General features: G+C 40.1%; 2 protein-coding genes across 3 annotated transcripts; one reads left to right on the forward strand and one right to left on the reverse strand.

Moving 5' to 3' along the window:
• Positions 1 to 43: 43 nt before the first annotated feature.
• phf5a (PHD finger protein 5A) lies at positions 44 to 1,580 on the forward strand. The gene is made up of 4 exons (XM_050059274.1): positions 44 to 139; positions 471 to 494; positions 1,016 to 1,182; positions 1,386 to 1,580. The coding sequence occupies exons 1-4, from the start codon at positions 88 to 90 to the stop codon at positions 1,473 to 1,475; spliced, it is 333 nt and encodes a 110-aa protein (XP_049915231.1). The 5' UTR covers positions 44 to 87; the 3' UTR covers positions 1,476 to 1,580.
• Positions 1,581 to 3,064: 1,484 nt separating this feature from the next.
• tefa (TEF transcription factor, PAR bZIP family member a) lies at positions 3,065 to 14,731 on the reverse strand. 2 transcript variants are annotated; one of them, XM_050059262.1, is made up of 5 exons: positions 14,512 to 14,731; positions 7,593 to 7,985; positions 6,689 to 6,906; positions 5,639 to 5,850; positions 3,065 to 5,308 (listed from the first exon to the last, which is right to left on the reverse strand). In XM_050059262.1, exons 1-5 carry the CDS (start codon positions 14,585 to 14,587, stop codon positions 5,287 to 5,289), a joined length of 921 nt encoding a protein of 306 aa, XP_049915219.1. In that variant the 5' UTR covers positions 14,588 to 14,731; the 3' UTR covers positions 3,065 to 5,286. The 2 variants fall into 2 exon arrangements, with proteins under 2 accessions (XP_049915219.1, XP_049915218.1); XM_050059261.1 differs by lacking the exon at positions 14,512 to 14,731 and adding an exon at positions 9,600 to 9,988.
• Between the last annotated feature and the right edge of the window lie 204 nt (positions 14,732 to 14,935).

The raw sequence follows: 14,935 nt of genomic DNA on the forward strand, positions 1-14,935 counted from the left end.
GCGGTAATGCGATTCCTCATACAAAGTTAACCGATCAAAGGTTAAAGTTGAACCGGAACAGCAGCGCTCGCCATACGTGAGCCAACAATGGCTAAACATCATCCAGATTTGATTTTTTGCAGAAAACAAGCCGGTGTCGGTAAGTTAAAACCTATTTTATTTCACACGTCATCTGACACTGTTAATTTACCGCTGCTGGGTGTCCTTTATTGTGGTTTTGCTCGCTATAGCGTTAGCTACCATGCTAACCGTTACAGCATGGATTTCATTGAAAGCTTGTTAGCCATGGTGTTAGCTTAGAAAAGTCTATGTCACTAGGGTAACTAATGTTTACGTTTCACGTAATATATTACTTCAGTGTATTTAATAATGGCGTTTACTGTAAATGTGAGGAAGGAAATGGATATTTAATCTAAGATAGCAAAGCAATTTGCCTGACTGGCTCTGACTGTTTTGTTTGTATTCCTCAGCTATCGGGAGACTTTGCGAGAAATGTAAGTGTTTCCTTCTATTAATTGAATGTTTTAACTGTAATATGTTTTCCTCTAAACTTAAAGTAATTGTTCAAGTCTTAGTTCATTTTTTCCTCTCTTTTGCACCAGTAACAGTAACGTTAGGTCTGCATTTAATCAAACAACATGGGGACAATTTAGTTGGGAAACAAGTGATGGTTTCCTGGCTGAAGTTGTGGATAGTTTGAATGAGGATTTGTCCTTATAACTGTAATTTTTTAAAGTAATTTATCAATAATTATGCAACAGGACATTATGGTAAGGTTGTTAAAACGTTACATCTCAAAACGCCTTGAACTTTTTCAGATAGTTATTTCCCCAAGACTATAATGATAACATTATTTCGAAGTCTATTTAGTTGCTATAGTTATGACAGATGCAGTCTTATATAATGCATTACTATTACATTCTCTTATTTATTCATATTTTCACATTGGATCCACAATTTTTTTTTTGCCTTCCCCCATCAATTCCCTTATCCATCCTGTCCCCGCTCCTCTCAGGTGATGGAAAATGTGTCATCTGTGATTCCTATGTGAGGCCGTGCACGCTGGTGCGCATCTGTGATGAGTGTAACTACGGCTCCTATCAGGGACGCTGTGTGATCTGCGGAGGGCCCGGAGTATCTGATGCCTACTACTGTAAAGAGTGCACCATCCAGGAGAAAGATGTAAGTGTCCTTAAGCACAGTTAACCAGGGCTTATCTGTGAGATATTTGTTATGTTGCATTACTAGCTATGATTTCGTGAGCCTGAAGGAAATAAACAGCACTTAGAGTTTAAACTGAACCCTGCTGTGAATACTCAAATTGTCTGGCTGATTTGAAATGTTTTTTTAAACAGGCTTTTTTCTCCTCTCTGTTTCCATTACAGCGAGATGGGTGTCCAAAGATTGTGAACTTGGGCAGCTCCAAAACAGATCTGTTTTATGAACGAAAGAAGTATGGCTTCAAGAAGAGGTGAAGACACCACGGCCCAGCTCTTGTTTTAGTTTTTCAGCTTTTGCAGATTTTCTTACACACCTCAAGAAACATTTTTTTTGACTTGTCAATAAAACTCTGTTTTATACTTCTGTCTTTATTTCCCTCTGTTCAAGAATGTTTATGGGACAGGTTTATAACATCAAAAATGCTATAAGCCTTTAAAACTGTGCTCACTACTGACAAATATTCTTTATTGACCAGCAACATACAAGAAAAAACAACATTTTTTGTCATCTTACTACACGGATAACTGAAATTAATTTATTTATGAATAATTATTGTTTCATATTTTTAAAACCTTTCTAAGAAACATCAATGAACAGTTCATAGGTGAAATGTGAGCAATGCACAGCCTTGCAGATTAAACTGACAAAAATGTTTAATAAACAAAAAAAAATTGTGGTACAGCCATGAAATAAAGAAAGGGAAAAAAATATGCTTTCCATCGTGAACAAGAGTGGAGACGTATTGTGTTTTTAGGATGCTTAAACAAATACGATAAGCTGACAGTATACCAGGCTGTCTGCAAAATAGTCTTAAACCTGAATTTGTGAGGTCTTTACTGCTACAAACATTTTATTTTACTTTATTTATACATTGTTTAATTTCTTTTTGTGATGAAAATTAGTTAAGCTTTAAATGTCCACATTTCAAATGTTACAAATCCTTAGGGGAAAAAAAACTATAATAGTGTCATTTTACTTCATACTTGCATCTATCTGTTGGCAAAATATAGATTAACGTAACTCACTCTAATAACCATATTCCTACACAACACCTACCTCTGCACAAGACCACATATACACTACTTAACTGCAATGCCTAAATAAGTAAAGCATGATTTGTCCAACAATGTCCGAAATTTGATTTTTAAAAATAGTGACTTAAAAGGGTTTTAAAAGCATTACATTTAACTGTTTGATACCTATAGTCACTCTGTATACATTTGTTCAGAGATGGCTGAATAGGCTTGTTTTAGTTCAAGGTGCAGTACAACAGTTAGCCCAGCTTTGTTTTTCACATCTTACTACACTTCCTCCACCAGATGACGCGGTTTCACACCGATTGCTTTGCCTTCTGCTCACTAAGAGTTCACACAGGCCTGCTATCTGAACTCCAGACTGAACCTTTATTAATGTTCCACTCTACACAGCATCACTTTCTTGCACTGCTTTTAAGATTGGGGAAAAATGAGTCCAACAAATTCCATGTCCACAAATGAGGTGGCTTTGGGCATCTTGATACTTAAGCTCATCTAAGCTGTTTTAATTTAGTAAAGGTTTAGGAAATGATCAATGCAGTTAACATGACACAACTGTATTTATACCAGAATATAACTGGTGTATGTATTATATGAAATTTTATGGCATAAATCATCAGAAGGTTGTCTATTATTCATATTTCTATATTGTCCAACAGACTCCAGCTAAGAATGTTAACTATTCTCTCATCTTATATTGGTCTTCACTCTGGACCTGAGCTTTAATTTAGTTAGACTGGTCTTCTAAACAAACTGCTCATTGCTAGATTGTTAATAAGTATCTTCATACATAGAACTCAACACTCAGGGACTTTCTCAACAAGGCTTTATTTATACAGACTTTATATACAAGACACAAAAGGTAGCCACAGTCATAACGCCAAGACTTTTCTTTACAAAGAAATACAAACAGAACCAGGAAGGTTAAAAACAAACCCTCAAAGTTAAATTGACCTGTTCCAGATAAAAGGCAGATTTCATCGTTATTATAGCATAAAGTATTAAAAAAATACTGAGTCAGGAAGTTCGTCACTAATAATGTCAGAGTTGTACTAAAAAAGAATGAAATGTAAAAATTACACCCTACTGTTGATAATGTCACTTGTGTTACCTGAAAGTAATGATGCAGAGAGTAAAAGTATTTGGGCAAATGTTACCGTCCTGATTTTTAGTTTTAAGAAAGATTGCGCTTGTCTCAGTTTAACAAAAGAGCACGTGCAAACAAATAAAAATGCATTTTCTGCAGGCTGTGATATTAAAAAAGAACCTATATTAGTTTAATTCCTCACACATGGAAACCCCTTCCCACAAAAACAGACCAAAATATTGAATCTATTTAGGTAAAAAGTCACTATCTCTATTGGAAGCACAGCAACAAAAGAACAAAACAGCAGCTTTCCCTTTTTGTCAAAAGTGGACAGTGAAATAATCCTGGGTTTAGGTGTTGTCTTACACAATATGCCCCCCTGTAAACTGGCAGATTGTGCATTGAAATGGCTTGAGGAGTTTTTGGGGTTCAATTATTAATGAGAGACGCCCCAATACAATCTGCACCTACTGAGGCTTCCTGGTTTGTCAAATTATATCGTTTTAAAAATCAGCTGGTAACAGACGCTGACGGCTTACATGTTTCAGAGCGAACAGAGAAGTTCAGACACCAATAAGAAACATGGTTGATAAATGTCAGCACACCCTAAAAACTGAAGTGATAGAATATAAATGCACATTTACCTCTCACAATAGGTTTCTAATTATAGTAAATAACTGGAAAATGTGAGCTTGATAACCCTCTTCTCACTTTCACTGAGCTCGAAGGACTTGTATTCGCCACTGCAAATGTACTTTTTTATTTATAGTTTGCACCAGCACTTCGCTGCTGATTTGTAGTTTTTATCCACATTTTCATACAGAGTGTCAATTGCAACAATTTTGTTCTTATGTGCACTGCTGACAGTGTGGATTTGAATGATAATTACGTCTATCGATCTGTCGCACTAAGGCACTAATTTAAATCCTGCATCTGAGAGCCACTCACAATTTGGGAATTTACAATAAATTTACTTTCATTGCTTCGTATTTATCCAAATCCAAGTTTCTTTAAAAACCTGACTTGTATCTGAGTTTTAACGTCCAGTGATACTGAATACATTGTAACATGATGGAGGGGAGAGTCTACAAAGCATTATCATAGGCTAAAACTATTTACAGTCCATGCATCAGTGGATTCTACACACAATACTTGTGAAGGCTACTGACGTAAATAGATGAGTCAACTTTAAAAACCTGCAGAGAGCAAAGCAGGCGTCCTGCTCTGAGACTAAAAACGGCACAAGAGCGACTATGAGACATTGAGAGCAGAGTGTTAATGTGTGGCTCTGCGCTGCTGGTCATGAGTATGTATACATGAAGACAAGTGAACATGGCCGCACTTTTTTTCCCGCCACGTCACTGTAATCCCCTGAACAAGCTTAAAATTATTGGAAATGTCACAGTTATAAGTTTTTGTGGGCAAAGAAAAGCCCAGCTCATCACAAAAATCATCAGATGGGTTTCGGAATTCATTCAAATGTGGAAAGAACTGGAAGCAACCTGCAAGTTTATTTCTACAAAACCGTAATAACGACTAATACTCTATTTAAACTATTGCAACTGCTATCATCTATTGTTGAAAAATAAAATAGAACAAAACCAACAGTGTCTCCAAAATAAACATCACAAATGATCTCTTTCGGCCAAACGCATACATACGCGACATGATATAAGTACACTTCATCAAAGAGGTGCACTGAAGAAGCACTTGAATATCCTCACACTCCTCTCACTCACATGGATGATAAATCGAATTATTATACAAAAAAAAAAAAAAAAACCTCAAGAATAAGATGTCAGGTCTTTACATGCTATTGCATCTCCATGCCAACAGCAGTCACACCCTCCTCCTCTTCATCTGATCGATTATAGTGCACATCCCAACCCCATCGGTTTGATTTATTTATTCATCAGAAATATAAATGAATAAATCAACTGTTGTCTATTGGTCTTCCGGCACCGCACTTGAAAGAGAAGAGAACAAGGATGAATGACAGGGAAGAGGAGGGAGAGAGGTCAACATTAAACAGCAGACACATAACTTCTGATATATAACGCCAGTTCAGGCTGCTGACTCTCTTCCATCTGTCGTACTTATACTACCTATGACACAACAGTCAAACTCCATCTTCTTTTGATATAGTCGGCACGACTAACAATCAGGATTGCTTTATGAGAACAGCACCCAAATAATGCTTCTAACCTGACGTGATAATTAAGTGACCGATACTGTGCTGTCTGCGTTATGGGTGTGCAGTTTCAGTTTGATTTATTTGCTTTATGTGGTCCCTTACAGTGGTCCAAATTTGGCTTCGTAGTGACTCGCTGTGTTCTTGTAACGCCCGCACTCCTTCCGTAGCTCTGCGACTTCTGACCGCAGCGCTGCGTTCTCGCGTTCCAGGAAAGCCGCTCGGACGGTGATCTGGTTCTCCTTTAACCTGCGGGCATCACGTGAGCGTTTGGCGGCCACGTTGTTCTTCTTCCTTCTCTGCCAGTATTTGTCATCCTGCAGAGGTGGAGAAAAAAGAAGGGGAAGGGTTGGACTGTGTCAATGAAACACAACACCAGAGCCTACCTGGCTTCCTGAGCTCGGTTACTAAGGTAACCTGGTTTAACTGCCTAATGTATCTTATTGTGGACACATTAGCCTAAATCTGACCCCTGCCAGTGAGTAATATGGCCCACAGCCAGGCTCCTTTGTGAGTATAAACAAAACCTGTGTTCTGAGGCAGACTAGGGAGAAAGGAAAACATCAATCTGAAGATTGTCAGACTGCTGAGTCACTGTGAGTCGCCAGAGCTACTTCACTGTGACATGGCCTTATTTCTGCTGTCTACTTCCGTTGAACCTTTTGCATCCTGAAACCGGCTGATGAAATTGCGAGCAATAATACCGTTACAATTTCATCAGCCAACCTCTCATATGCCCCTGACTTTTGGCCTCACAATGTTTATGTAATGTGAAATTGGCTGATGCAAGTCAATTAAATCGTTATCCTTCATTTTTAATCAGAAGACAGTATATATAAAATGATATTCAATGTCCAGGCTTTTCTTGGTATGTTCTGAGGTTAGTAAACAATCCCTTTTCTAGGTTTTAAGAGCATAATGCTCATACCATAGCCTTAGAACCACTCATTTTTTATTTGCAAAAGTTACAATATTAAGATAATACAGAGGCCAATGGAAAATGATCATAAAATACCATCAAAATCAATGTCCTACATTTTGAGAAGTGTTCACTATTGTGTTGTTTTCGTTACACAAACTATCCACACACACAGTGACACATACTGCTGAACTGTTGTGTTTTAAGATGCTCCCCTTGTCCCTTTTACAGCATACCTTCTGTTCTTCAGGCACAAACACCTTCTTGGCCTTCTTGATCATAGGCTGTGGCTTGAGCTCATCGTCAGTGAACTTGTGTTTGCGAGGGTCAAACAGCTCGCCTCCGGGCACACTTGACAGGACCAGGTCTGTGGGATCTGGCTCGTAGTTGATCTCGACCTCAATCTCATCGGGGTCGATGGGCTCGGGGGTCGCTCTGTCCTCAGTGGTCACCTCTGAGCAGAGAGGAGGAAAACACGTGAACTTAAATATCAGACGGCTACAGATGAAGCTGAAGGTCAGCGACACTGTCAGCACCATGAACACATACACTATATAAAGATCTGGGCCAAGTCATCGCCTTTTGGGAAGAAGTTTACACCAAACCTGTACCTAGTCATCTGATATCCTTGGAGCAATCAGACTTGAGTGCCATTATCAACTTTTTTAATACAACAACCCCATCCCCTTATTTTAATTTAATATAATTACTTCAACATTACTTTTACTAATTTACTGTTATTATATATACTTCAACATTACTTTTACTAATTTACTGTTATTATATATAACTTTATTTTAAGTTATTTATTTTGCACCAATGTACATGTTGGCTGACAATCCCATAGTTAACTCTGCTCTGACACAGATGTCAGGCAAACCTGATATGTGGTGACACTGGAGTGATCTCAAAATGGTGGTAAAGGTTCGCTGTGATGATAGAAATAGATGCTAGTGCCCCTGCATAGCAAAGATAGCAAAGTGAACATACAGTACATAACTATGGTACCGAAACCAGATGCAAAGATTTTTGAGGTAACAGACATTCACGCAAACATCCTGCATTGTGAAATACATATTTAGCAAGAGTTAAGTGAAAACTTGCAGCCCTCTAGTCTCTGATCCTCCAATCTCTACTCACCTGCAGTGACATCACAGATGATATCAGAATCACCCTTGATGATCAGCACTTCCTCCCCACACTTGTCCAACTCCTGAATGGGTAGCAGGGCCACTGGGGACACACTTGCTGGCTTGGTATGCTTCACCTGCACAGAGGGCGTAGCCTTTTTCCCTTTCTTTGTGCTGTCTCCTTCTGGGCTGCCCTTTTGGGGGTCCTCATCAGGCAAGGTGGGGATGCCATTCTCCATGAGGAACTCCTCAAGGTCCATGTACTCCAGGTGGAAGTTTTCACCATCGTAGGGAATGGTTTTCTCCCAGATAGCAGGGGTCAGGGCGGCTGAAGGGCCCATATCACTTCCTCCCCCGCCCAATTCCACATCATCTCCCAGACACAGCTTTTCCTTGTCGGTGTCTGAAACACAGGAGAGATTCACAGTTAGATATATGAAAGACAGTCTTCACAGAAATTTGTTAACACATTTGTCATGACACAGAAGGCAGTTTTCTGTCTTATTTTATCCGAAAACTGCTCAAGCAAAATTGAGAGTTCCTGACGTAGGACATGTCTGCTTTTACCCTCATTAAGAGAGAGGTCCCTCAGGCACAAAACCCAACCACCAAGTTTTTATTACACCTTTCTACAACAAAGAGACCAGTCCTAAAATTGCCACAAATGCAGTTCTCAACAGCAATTTCCTACAGAGCACCTCAGGTTCATCATGCTGTCTGGATATCAATGGACTATAGATCCACCCTATGCGAGTTTTATGACCAGACTGAAATGTTTTTTGGTCGAGTCAAGTCAAATTCAGTTTAATAATATAGCGCCAGATCGTAACTTATCTCAGAAGATTTCTTTTTTTTAAGCAGGTCTGGACCATACTCTTATTTTACAAAGACCCAAAAATTCAAACCAATTCCAACCAAGGGCACAGTTGAGACACTTTACGAATTCAGCTTCAAAGCCCATTGCCACAGTGAAAACATTACAGACATAAAACAGCTCATAGTTCATGGGCCACATACAGTCCATACAGTATCTAGACCAGTAAAACCATTGCTTAATAACCTACACATAACAACACATTTTTTTTTACCCTTTCTTATAGCGTGAAGACATACAGGTAATGTTTCAGTTTTTTCACAGTCAGTCAGTTTGCTACTCACTATCATTACATGTCCATTTTCCAGTACATTTCCACTCCTGTTCAGTACTGCTGTTATCACCACACCAAACCACAGTGGAAGGTGTTGGGGGTGGAGGCTAAGTTATCTCCTTGCTTACAAACCATTTACAAATCTTAAGTTTTGGCAGTACCTTAGCAATAATGTTCCACCAACATTGTTTCAAGACATTAGTCTGACACAGATTCATATGTACTGAAACTGTCGATTGACTGTATTTTGCAAAAGTTGAGTGTCTTTAAATTTAAACACAAGTATTCCTTTTGCAGAGAATTGTATTCTGTGCAGATTTTTAATTTACTTATTTCTGTCGACAAAAAAATCATTGCAACTAGAAAATGGGATTTTTCTTTGAATAATGCATTTAAAATTAGGCGCGTGCCTCTAAAAGTCTAAATAGTGAGGTGGGTCTAAGTTAGTGATGTAAGCAGACATAGAAAGTGTAAGTATCGACGCAAGACAACACAAGGCAACAATGAAAGCAGGAAAACCACTTGTATTGAACTGTTTCATCGTGGTCTGCAATTTACTCCATCCACACAAGTGCAATATCAAAGGCCTGCCAGCAGAAGTCGTCATTTTTTAGTCTCCAATGCTTAGAAACAGTGAGCCACAACAGTTTCACAGTGCTTCAAACAGCCAGTTTCCCCCTTCACTAACTGGGTCACAGTCTCCAGAGAATACAGGCCTGTATACACTGTGCTATAATGCATGGTGTAACGTTACATGAGTTAGTATCGTTGCACATATTTAACTACACTGGGGTCACAGGCTCAACTGCAGTTTGACCTAATACTACATCGCTCCTTTCTCTCCGTCCATTTAACGTTGCCGTACTCACCGTCGTCGCCGTCCAGAATATTCGGCGGAGGCATTTCCATTATCTTCTTCAAAACCACCGGGAATGTACTCGAGCCCCCCGTGGCCGTTTCTAGTCTGATAATCGGCTTGACCGACATTTTCCCTCCTTGTTGTTAACGTTATCGACCTAACGTTGGTAACTGGCAAAGCAGCAAGCTCAGCAGCTGGCCTGTTCGCTCGGTAACGTTTGCTATCAAACCGGTATCACCGTCGTCACACGGTGTTTCTAGTCTTTTTAAAATCCAAAAATTGCACTTTAAATCTTTCAACGACCGTCAGTGCATCCCTAATCCTCTGCGATAGCCTACTTTTAGAAATTCTGGTCGTCTAAAGGTTTTGGTGTTGGTAACAAACCGCACCTCCTCGTCAAAAATGTCCGCCCAGCTCTGTGTTGATACGCGAGCCGAGCCCTCTGTTTATGAATATTAAGTAGGGGGCGGTGACTTCTAGCGAGGAGCCAATCAGAGCGGTTGTCGCGCCGCAACTAGCTGAGATCTCATTGGTTGACCGAGTTATATATGTTCCGCAGCATACATTAAAGAGAAAAACGTGTTGGTCACGAGCCAAACCATCAACATGCATTGATAGAAGTAGCCTGTGACCCTATATCCATTTTGGTCCTGCAGCAACGCGAGATAAATGTGACTTTGCGAGACTAGTCCTACAGTGATCAGTGTCATTTACTAAAGTTCTTTTTCTTATCGAAGTTTTTAAAAGTGTGTTATATACAGTCACAGAAGACAGCACGGTGGAATGGCCTTTTATCTTTAAGTGAGGTATGATAAGTAAAAAGTAAAACCATCCAGACCCATCTCATCATCTTTAGAAATACATATTAAACGCATGATTCCATTTTTATCCTGCAACTTCGTCACAATTCAAACAACACATAGGACGTACATGCAACATATAGTCCACGTATGTCCTTGCATTGCTGCACCACCTCTCACATGCAAACACACGTGCGGCTGCCGCCCTTACATATCTACAGGCTCCGTCCAATGAGCTGGAGCTCTGTCTATGTCCCTCAGAAATATGCATGCAGGGCGGCGGAGCGGTGCAACAGAGCAAATGGCCGTACAGAGGCAGAACCTTGAGGTTTAAGATTGTTGCAGAGGATTGCTGCGGCCCGGGGAGACATCCCAAGGACATCTGATGATCTGTGTTATCTAATCAAGAGTCGCCACAACAGCACATGAACATACAGTACTGGATCAGTCTCACAACAACTGCTTGCTTGCTTGAGATATTTTGCCTTTTTAATCCTGATGTGTGATATGAAGTGGTGAAGGAATCACTCAGACCCTTCACTTACTTCATGTAAAAAAAAATACTCTGCATTGAAAATGAGACTTAAGTGAAAGTACAAGTAGGCTACTACTAGGAAAAGGTACTTTCAGGGTAAAAGTACTCAATACAGACAATCAATTTAATCAATCGAAATAATTAATGCTTGAAAGGGAAAGCAACAAATCCTTTCATTTAAGAATCTGGAATCATGAAATGTGTTAGCATGCAAAATGCCAAACCATTATCAAAGTAGTTGCCTATTTAATTTTCTGTCCATCCATCAGTTGTCTAAATGTTTCTATATAGCTGTTTGTGAATTTTCAACAAAGCATGATTCTAATGCAAGTACATCCTGTTTTCTTTGACAGATAAATACATTTCAATGTTCGGTGCAAGACATGCACCCTCCACATCCTCCAATGTTCTGTCCAATGACACTAAATGGGTTGTTCACTCTATTTCTATACCAACATCAGTGTGGTAAATTGCAAAAGGCAGCTCTACACAACAAGGTGCACACTGTCCAACCTCACGTTTTAGTGTCGGTGATATTTTCGGCCCATGTTGCTTGTATGTGTCTCACCGAATCTGTTTTTAGTCTAACATTATGAGAAGAGACCAAGCCTTCAAGGTTAGCTGCTACCATAGTGCACTCACTGAACATCACTTTCTATATTAGTACCACACTGCCTCATTTAAGTTAAAACCTTGGGCATTACAATAAGTAATCAAGCTATATTATCCTTATCAAGTTTGCATGCAACTTTCCTGGGAACTTGACCTTTTCTTGACCTCAAGAACCTTCCAATAAACTGCCTGTTATCATAGAACATTAAATAACAGTCCCCACAAACCACAGCAGAAAACATGGGATGTCTGCCTCACACGGATGCGGCGTGGCCACAAATTTAATCTGTCCACAATGCAGTTTCCCTGTCTGGCAAAGTTAATAAAAAGTGAATGGATTTCTCTGAAAACAAGCTCCATTGTCAGCATGACTGTGCAGTTTTGTACAAAATGATTAAGCAGTCGGAATTTCACTGATATGTCATCTTAGTCATATGTTTATATGCTGTACAGTCATAAATGTACAAGCTGAGGAAAGTTTGCAGCATATTTTGCTTTAGATAACTTTATGGATTCTGTGTGCTCACATAAGTCATTATTGCACACAGTAAATACCATCTAAATTCAGAAGGGAACAACTACTGACCCCTGTGTCACATTATATGCATGGAGAAATGTGATGCTCACTGTTCATGTGTAAAGTGCTTTTCCGCAGGTGCTATAACTAACAAGAAAATCTAAAAATATAAAAGCCAAACCTTTGAAGCCTCTGTTGCTAATTCTGAGCATCTGCACGTGAAAGGTCCTGGAGCAAATCTGCGCCATCATGGTCACTAGTGTGTGTGTGTGTGTGTGTGTGTGTGTGTGTGTGTGTCATGTGTTAAATATTCAATGTAATTGTGTAAAGAGGTACTTTGACAGTTTGTACATATTCTGGAGTATAATTCTTGGAGTAAAGGACCAGTTCACCCAAAAATTTTCACCCCCACATTTGTATGACTTCTTCCAAACTACTAGAATTAATTTAGAAGGCCTTAAAAGGTAACTCCGGTATTTTTAATGTTTTTGTGTCTAAGTCACTAATGGGAATAACCATTTTTTAACTGACGTAGGCCTGACAGACTTAAATTGACAGTGCACATATGCCCCCAGAGTTTTTTTCCACAGCCTGTATCACAGCTGACAACTGCAGCCCTCTCACTCAATACTGGACCAGTTTTAACTAGAATGGCCGCCAACCCATCAAGTTGCAGTTACAGTTTGTATCCATGTCTGTGAAAACATGGATGTTTCACACACATCTTCCTCCCAGCAGCACAGAAGATCTATACAACCAGCACAGTTACAAGGTGGACACCCAAGATTAGTGTCACCAGTTCAGTATCTGACCAAATGTCTCCCCCTCTGTTCCTGAGATATGACATTGTGTCATGGCCAGAAAAGTGTTTTTGCAGAACATTATGATGTCACAGTGAAGTTGACCTTTGACCTCACATCATTTCTTCATTTTATCCTACTTGACATTAGTGTGAAATTTTGTCATTATTAGCATTTAATCATCTTTGACCACCGAATTCTAATCAGTTCATCCTGGACTCAAAGTGGACATTTGTGCCAAATTTGAAAACACACACAGACTAACAAGTGATTAAATCCTGTGAAATGGGGCCAACTGCAACGACACACCTCTCAGTGTAATGATATTACTTGACTCTAATCTAATCTATCTAAACATGGCCCAGACTAGAAAGGAAAACAGAGCCATCTAGTGATTCAATCACGACTCTACAAAGTCCACCAGCCCCTCTAAACCTTATACACACAGAGAGACACACACACACACAATTTTGCTATCCAGGATCAGCTAATCTATTTTTTTGTAAAGATGTTTCAAAGCAACATTGGGCTAGATCACCCTGATACAGCTATATAAAGAACAATAGGTAGAACAGCCAGTGTGGGGTCACTGTAAGTGGTTTTCATTCAAACATCTCGGGGCAGGGGTGCTTAACTTACTTTGCCTGGGGACTACTTTGACAGGAGGTCAGGGGCCAGTCTCAGTGCACTGGTCAGGTATGCGTTTCTTGGATGTAAGGGCATTTTTACTTTTGAACAAACCATTTTCAAGATTCGATCCAAGCCAATAGCTCAAATCCCATCAGGTTACTGCTGAACAAACACAGATCCCACAGACTGGGTTGTAGGAAAATTATATTACCATGCTGTATGCAGTGATCTCTTTTATCTGATCAACACGTCCCTGGGACAGGATTAGTGTAGGGGGAAAAAAACAGTAGCTCCTTTCAACTATCACCATAGGTGCGCTTGTGACAACTGCTGCAGGATCCAGTTGGTATTACAGGGCACTTGTTGCATTTGTTTAACAAAGATGCAACAGGATGAAGAGGTCCTGCTGGTTTGACAGACTAGTGACTATGCAGACAAACCATGCTCACTATGCATGTGGATAGGTCTCTTTTAGGAACTGACATTTGTCCCCCTCTGGGTATTTCACAGCGATTATGCAGAGAACTGAGGACTTGTTATTGCAACTTTTGCACATTTCTCCAGCTGATTTGGGGTGACGGTGTCAAAAAGCATTGACTAGAGTAATTTAAAAAAGGCATCACAGTCACTGATCATATCACTCAGCTGCAACAGACAGTCAGAAACTGTGCCAAGTGTCGGTCATCACATAGCTTCTGCTGCAGCGGCCTGTCTGTCTGGGCCATGAGGCAATACTCAATCAGCACTGTCTCTGAGGGGTATTTATTTTTTTAATGTACCCCACTAACCGCTGGACACTGAAGCCAAGAAGCAGACCCCTGCAGTCCAGCAGCTGGCACACATTCCCATCCAGCTCAGCTGACAGGGATTATGCAACAATCACGCAGTTGTTTGCAGACATTTCAGAATCTATTTTAAAACGCCAATCCTACATCAGCAATTGTCCTTGCATTAAAACAAACTCTTAAGTCACGATATTGCATGGCTTGATTTAAAACACGTCCCTATGAACTTTGGCAGCCACTTACCATTATCGTCAAAGTTGGGGAGAGTGAATGGTTGCTCAAGAAGCGCCCTGAAAATCTCCGGGATCTCTGTAGACATGTTTTCCCCCTTTTTAAAATGACAGTAAAATCGACAGATATTTACGAGCTGGTCGGCAGCTCACGAGAAGCAATTATGCTGTAAAATAAGAGAAAAGCCTGCCTGGGACTTGACCAGCTTTTTGCTGAGACTATCAAAATAACAACTCATACGTGAACTCTCCCAAGTTACTTAACAAGGCCCGCCCACTCAACACCCCCGCAGCCAATCAGCGGCGTGCTCCCCCTCAAGCAATCAACGGAACCAGCGCCAATTGGTTTACAAGTGTGCCCGTCACGGCGCTGACAGCCAATCATGAGCCGCGCGTGGATTACCTAAGGTTAAAAAAAAAAAAAGAAGTTTACACCC

This window comes from Epinephelus moara, chromosome 13, assembly GCF_006386435.1.
Source record: "Epinephelus moara isolate mb chromosome 13, YSFRI_EMoa_1.0, whole genome shotgun sequence".
In the NCBI taxonomy this organism is placed as follows: Eukaryota; Metazoa; Chordata; class Actinopteri; order Perciformes; family Serranidae; genus Epinephelus; species Epinephelus moara.

Excerpts from the sequence above, each read along its gene's own strand:
- phf5a (XM_050059274.1), top strand. The coding sequence starts at position 88 with ATGGCTAAACATCATCCAGATTTGATTTTTTGCAGAAAACAAGCCGGT. Across the intron at positions 140-470 it reads CAGAAAACAAGCCGGTGTCG|CTATCGGGAGACTTTGCGAG; the intron begins GTAAGTTAAAAC and ends TGTATTCCTCAG. Across the intron at positions 1,183-1,385 it reads GCACCATCCAGGAGAAAGAT|CGAGATGGGTGTCCAAAGAT; the intron begins GTAAGTGTCCTT and ends TTTCCATTACAG.
- tefa (XM_050059261.1), bottom strand. The coding sequence starts at position 9,717 with ATGTCGGTCAAGCCGATTATCAGACTAGAAACGGCCACGGGGGGCTCG. Across the intron at positions 6,907-7,592 it reads CATCTGTGATGTCACTGCAG|AGGTGACCACTGAGGACAGA; the intron begins GTGAGTAGAGAT and ends CTCTCTGCTCAG. Across the intron at positions 5,851-6,688 it reads TTGTGCCTGAAGAACAGAAG|GATGACAAATACTGGCAGAG; the intron begins GTATGCTGTAAA and ends CCACCTCTGCAG.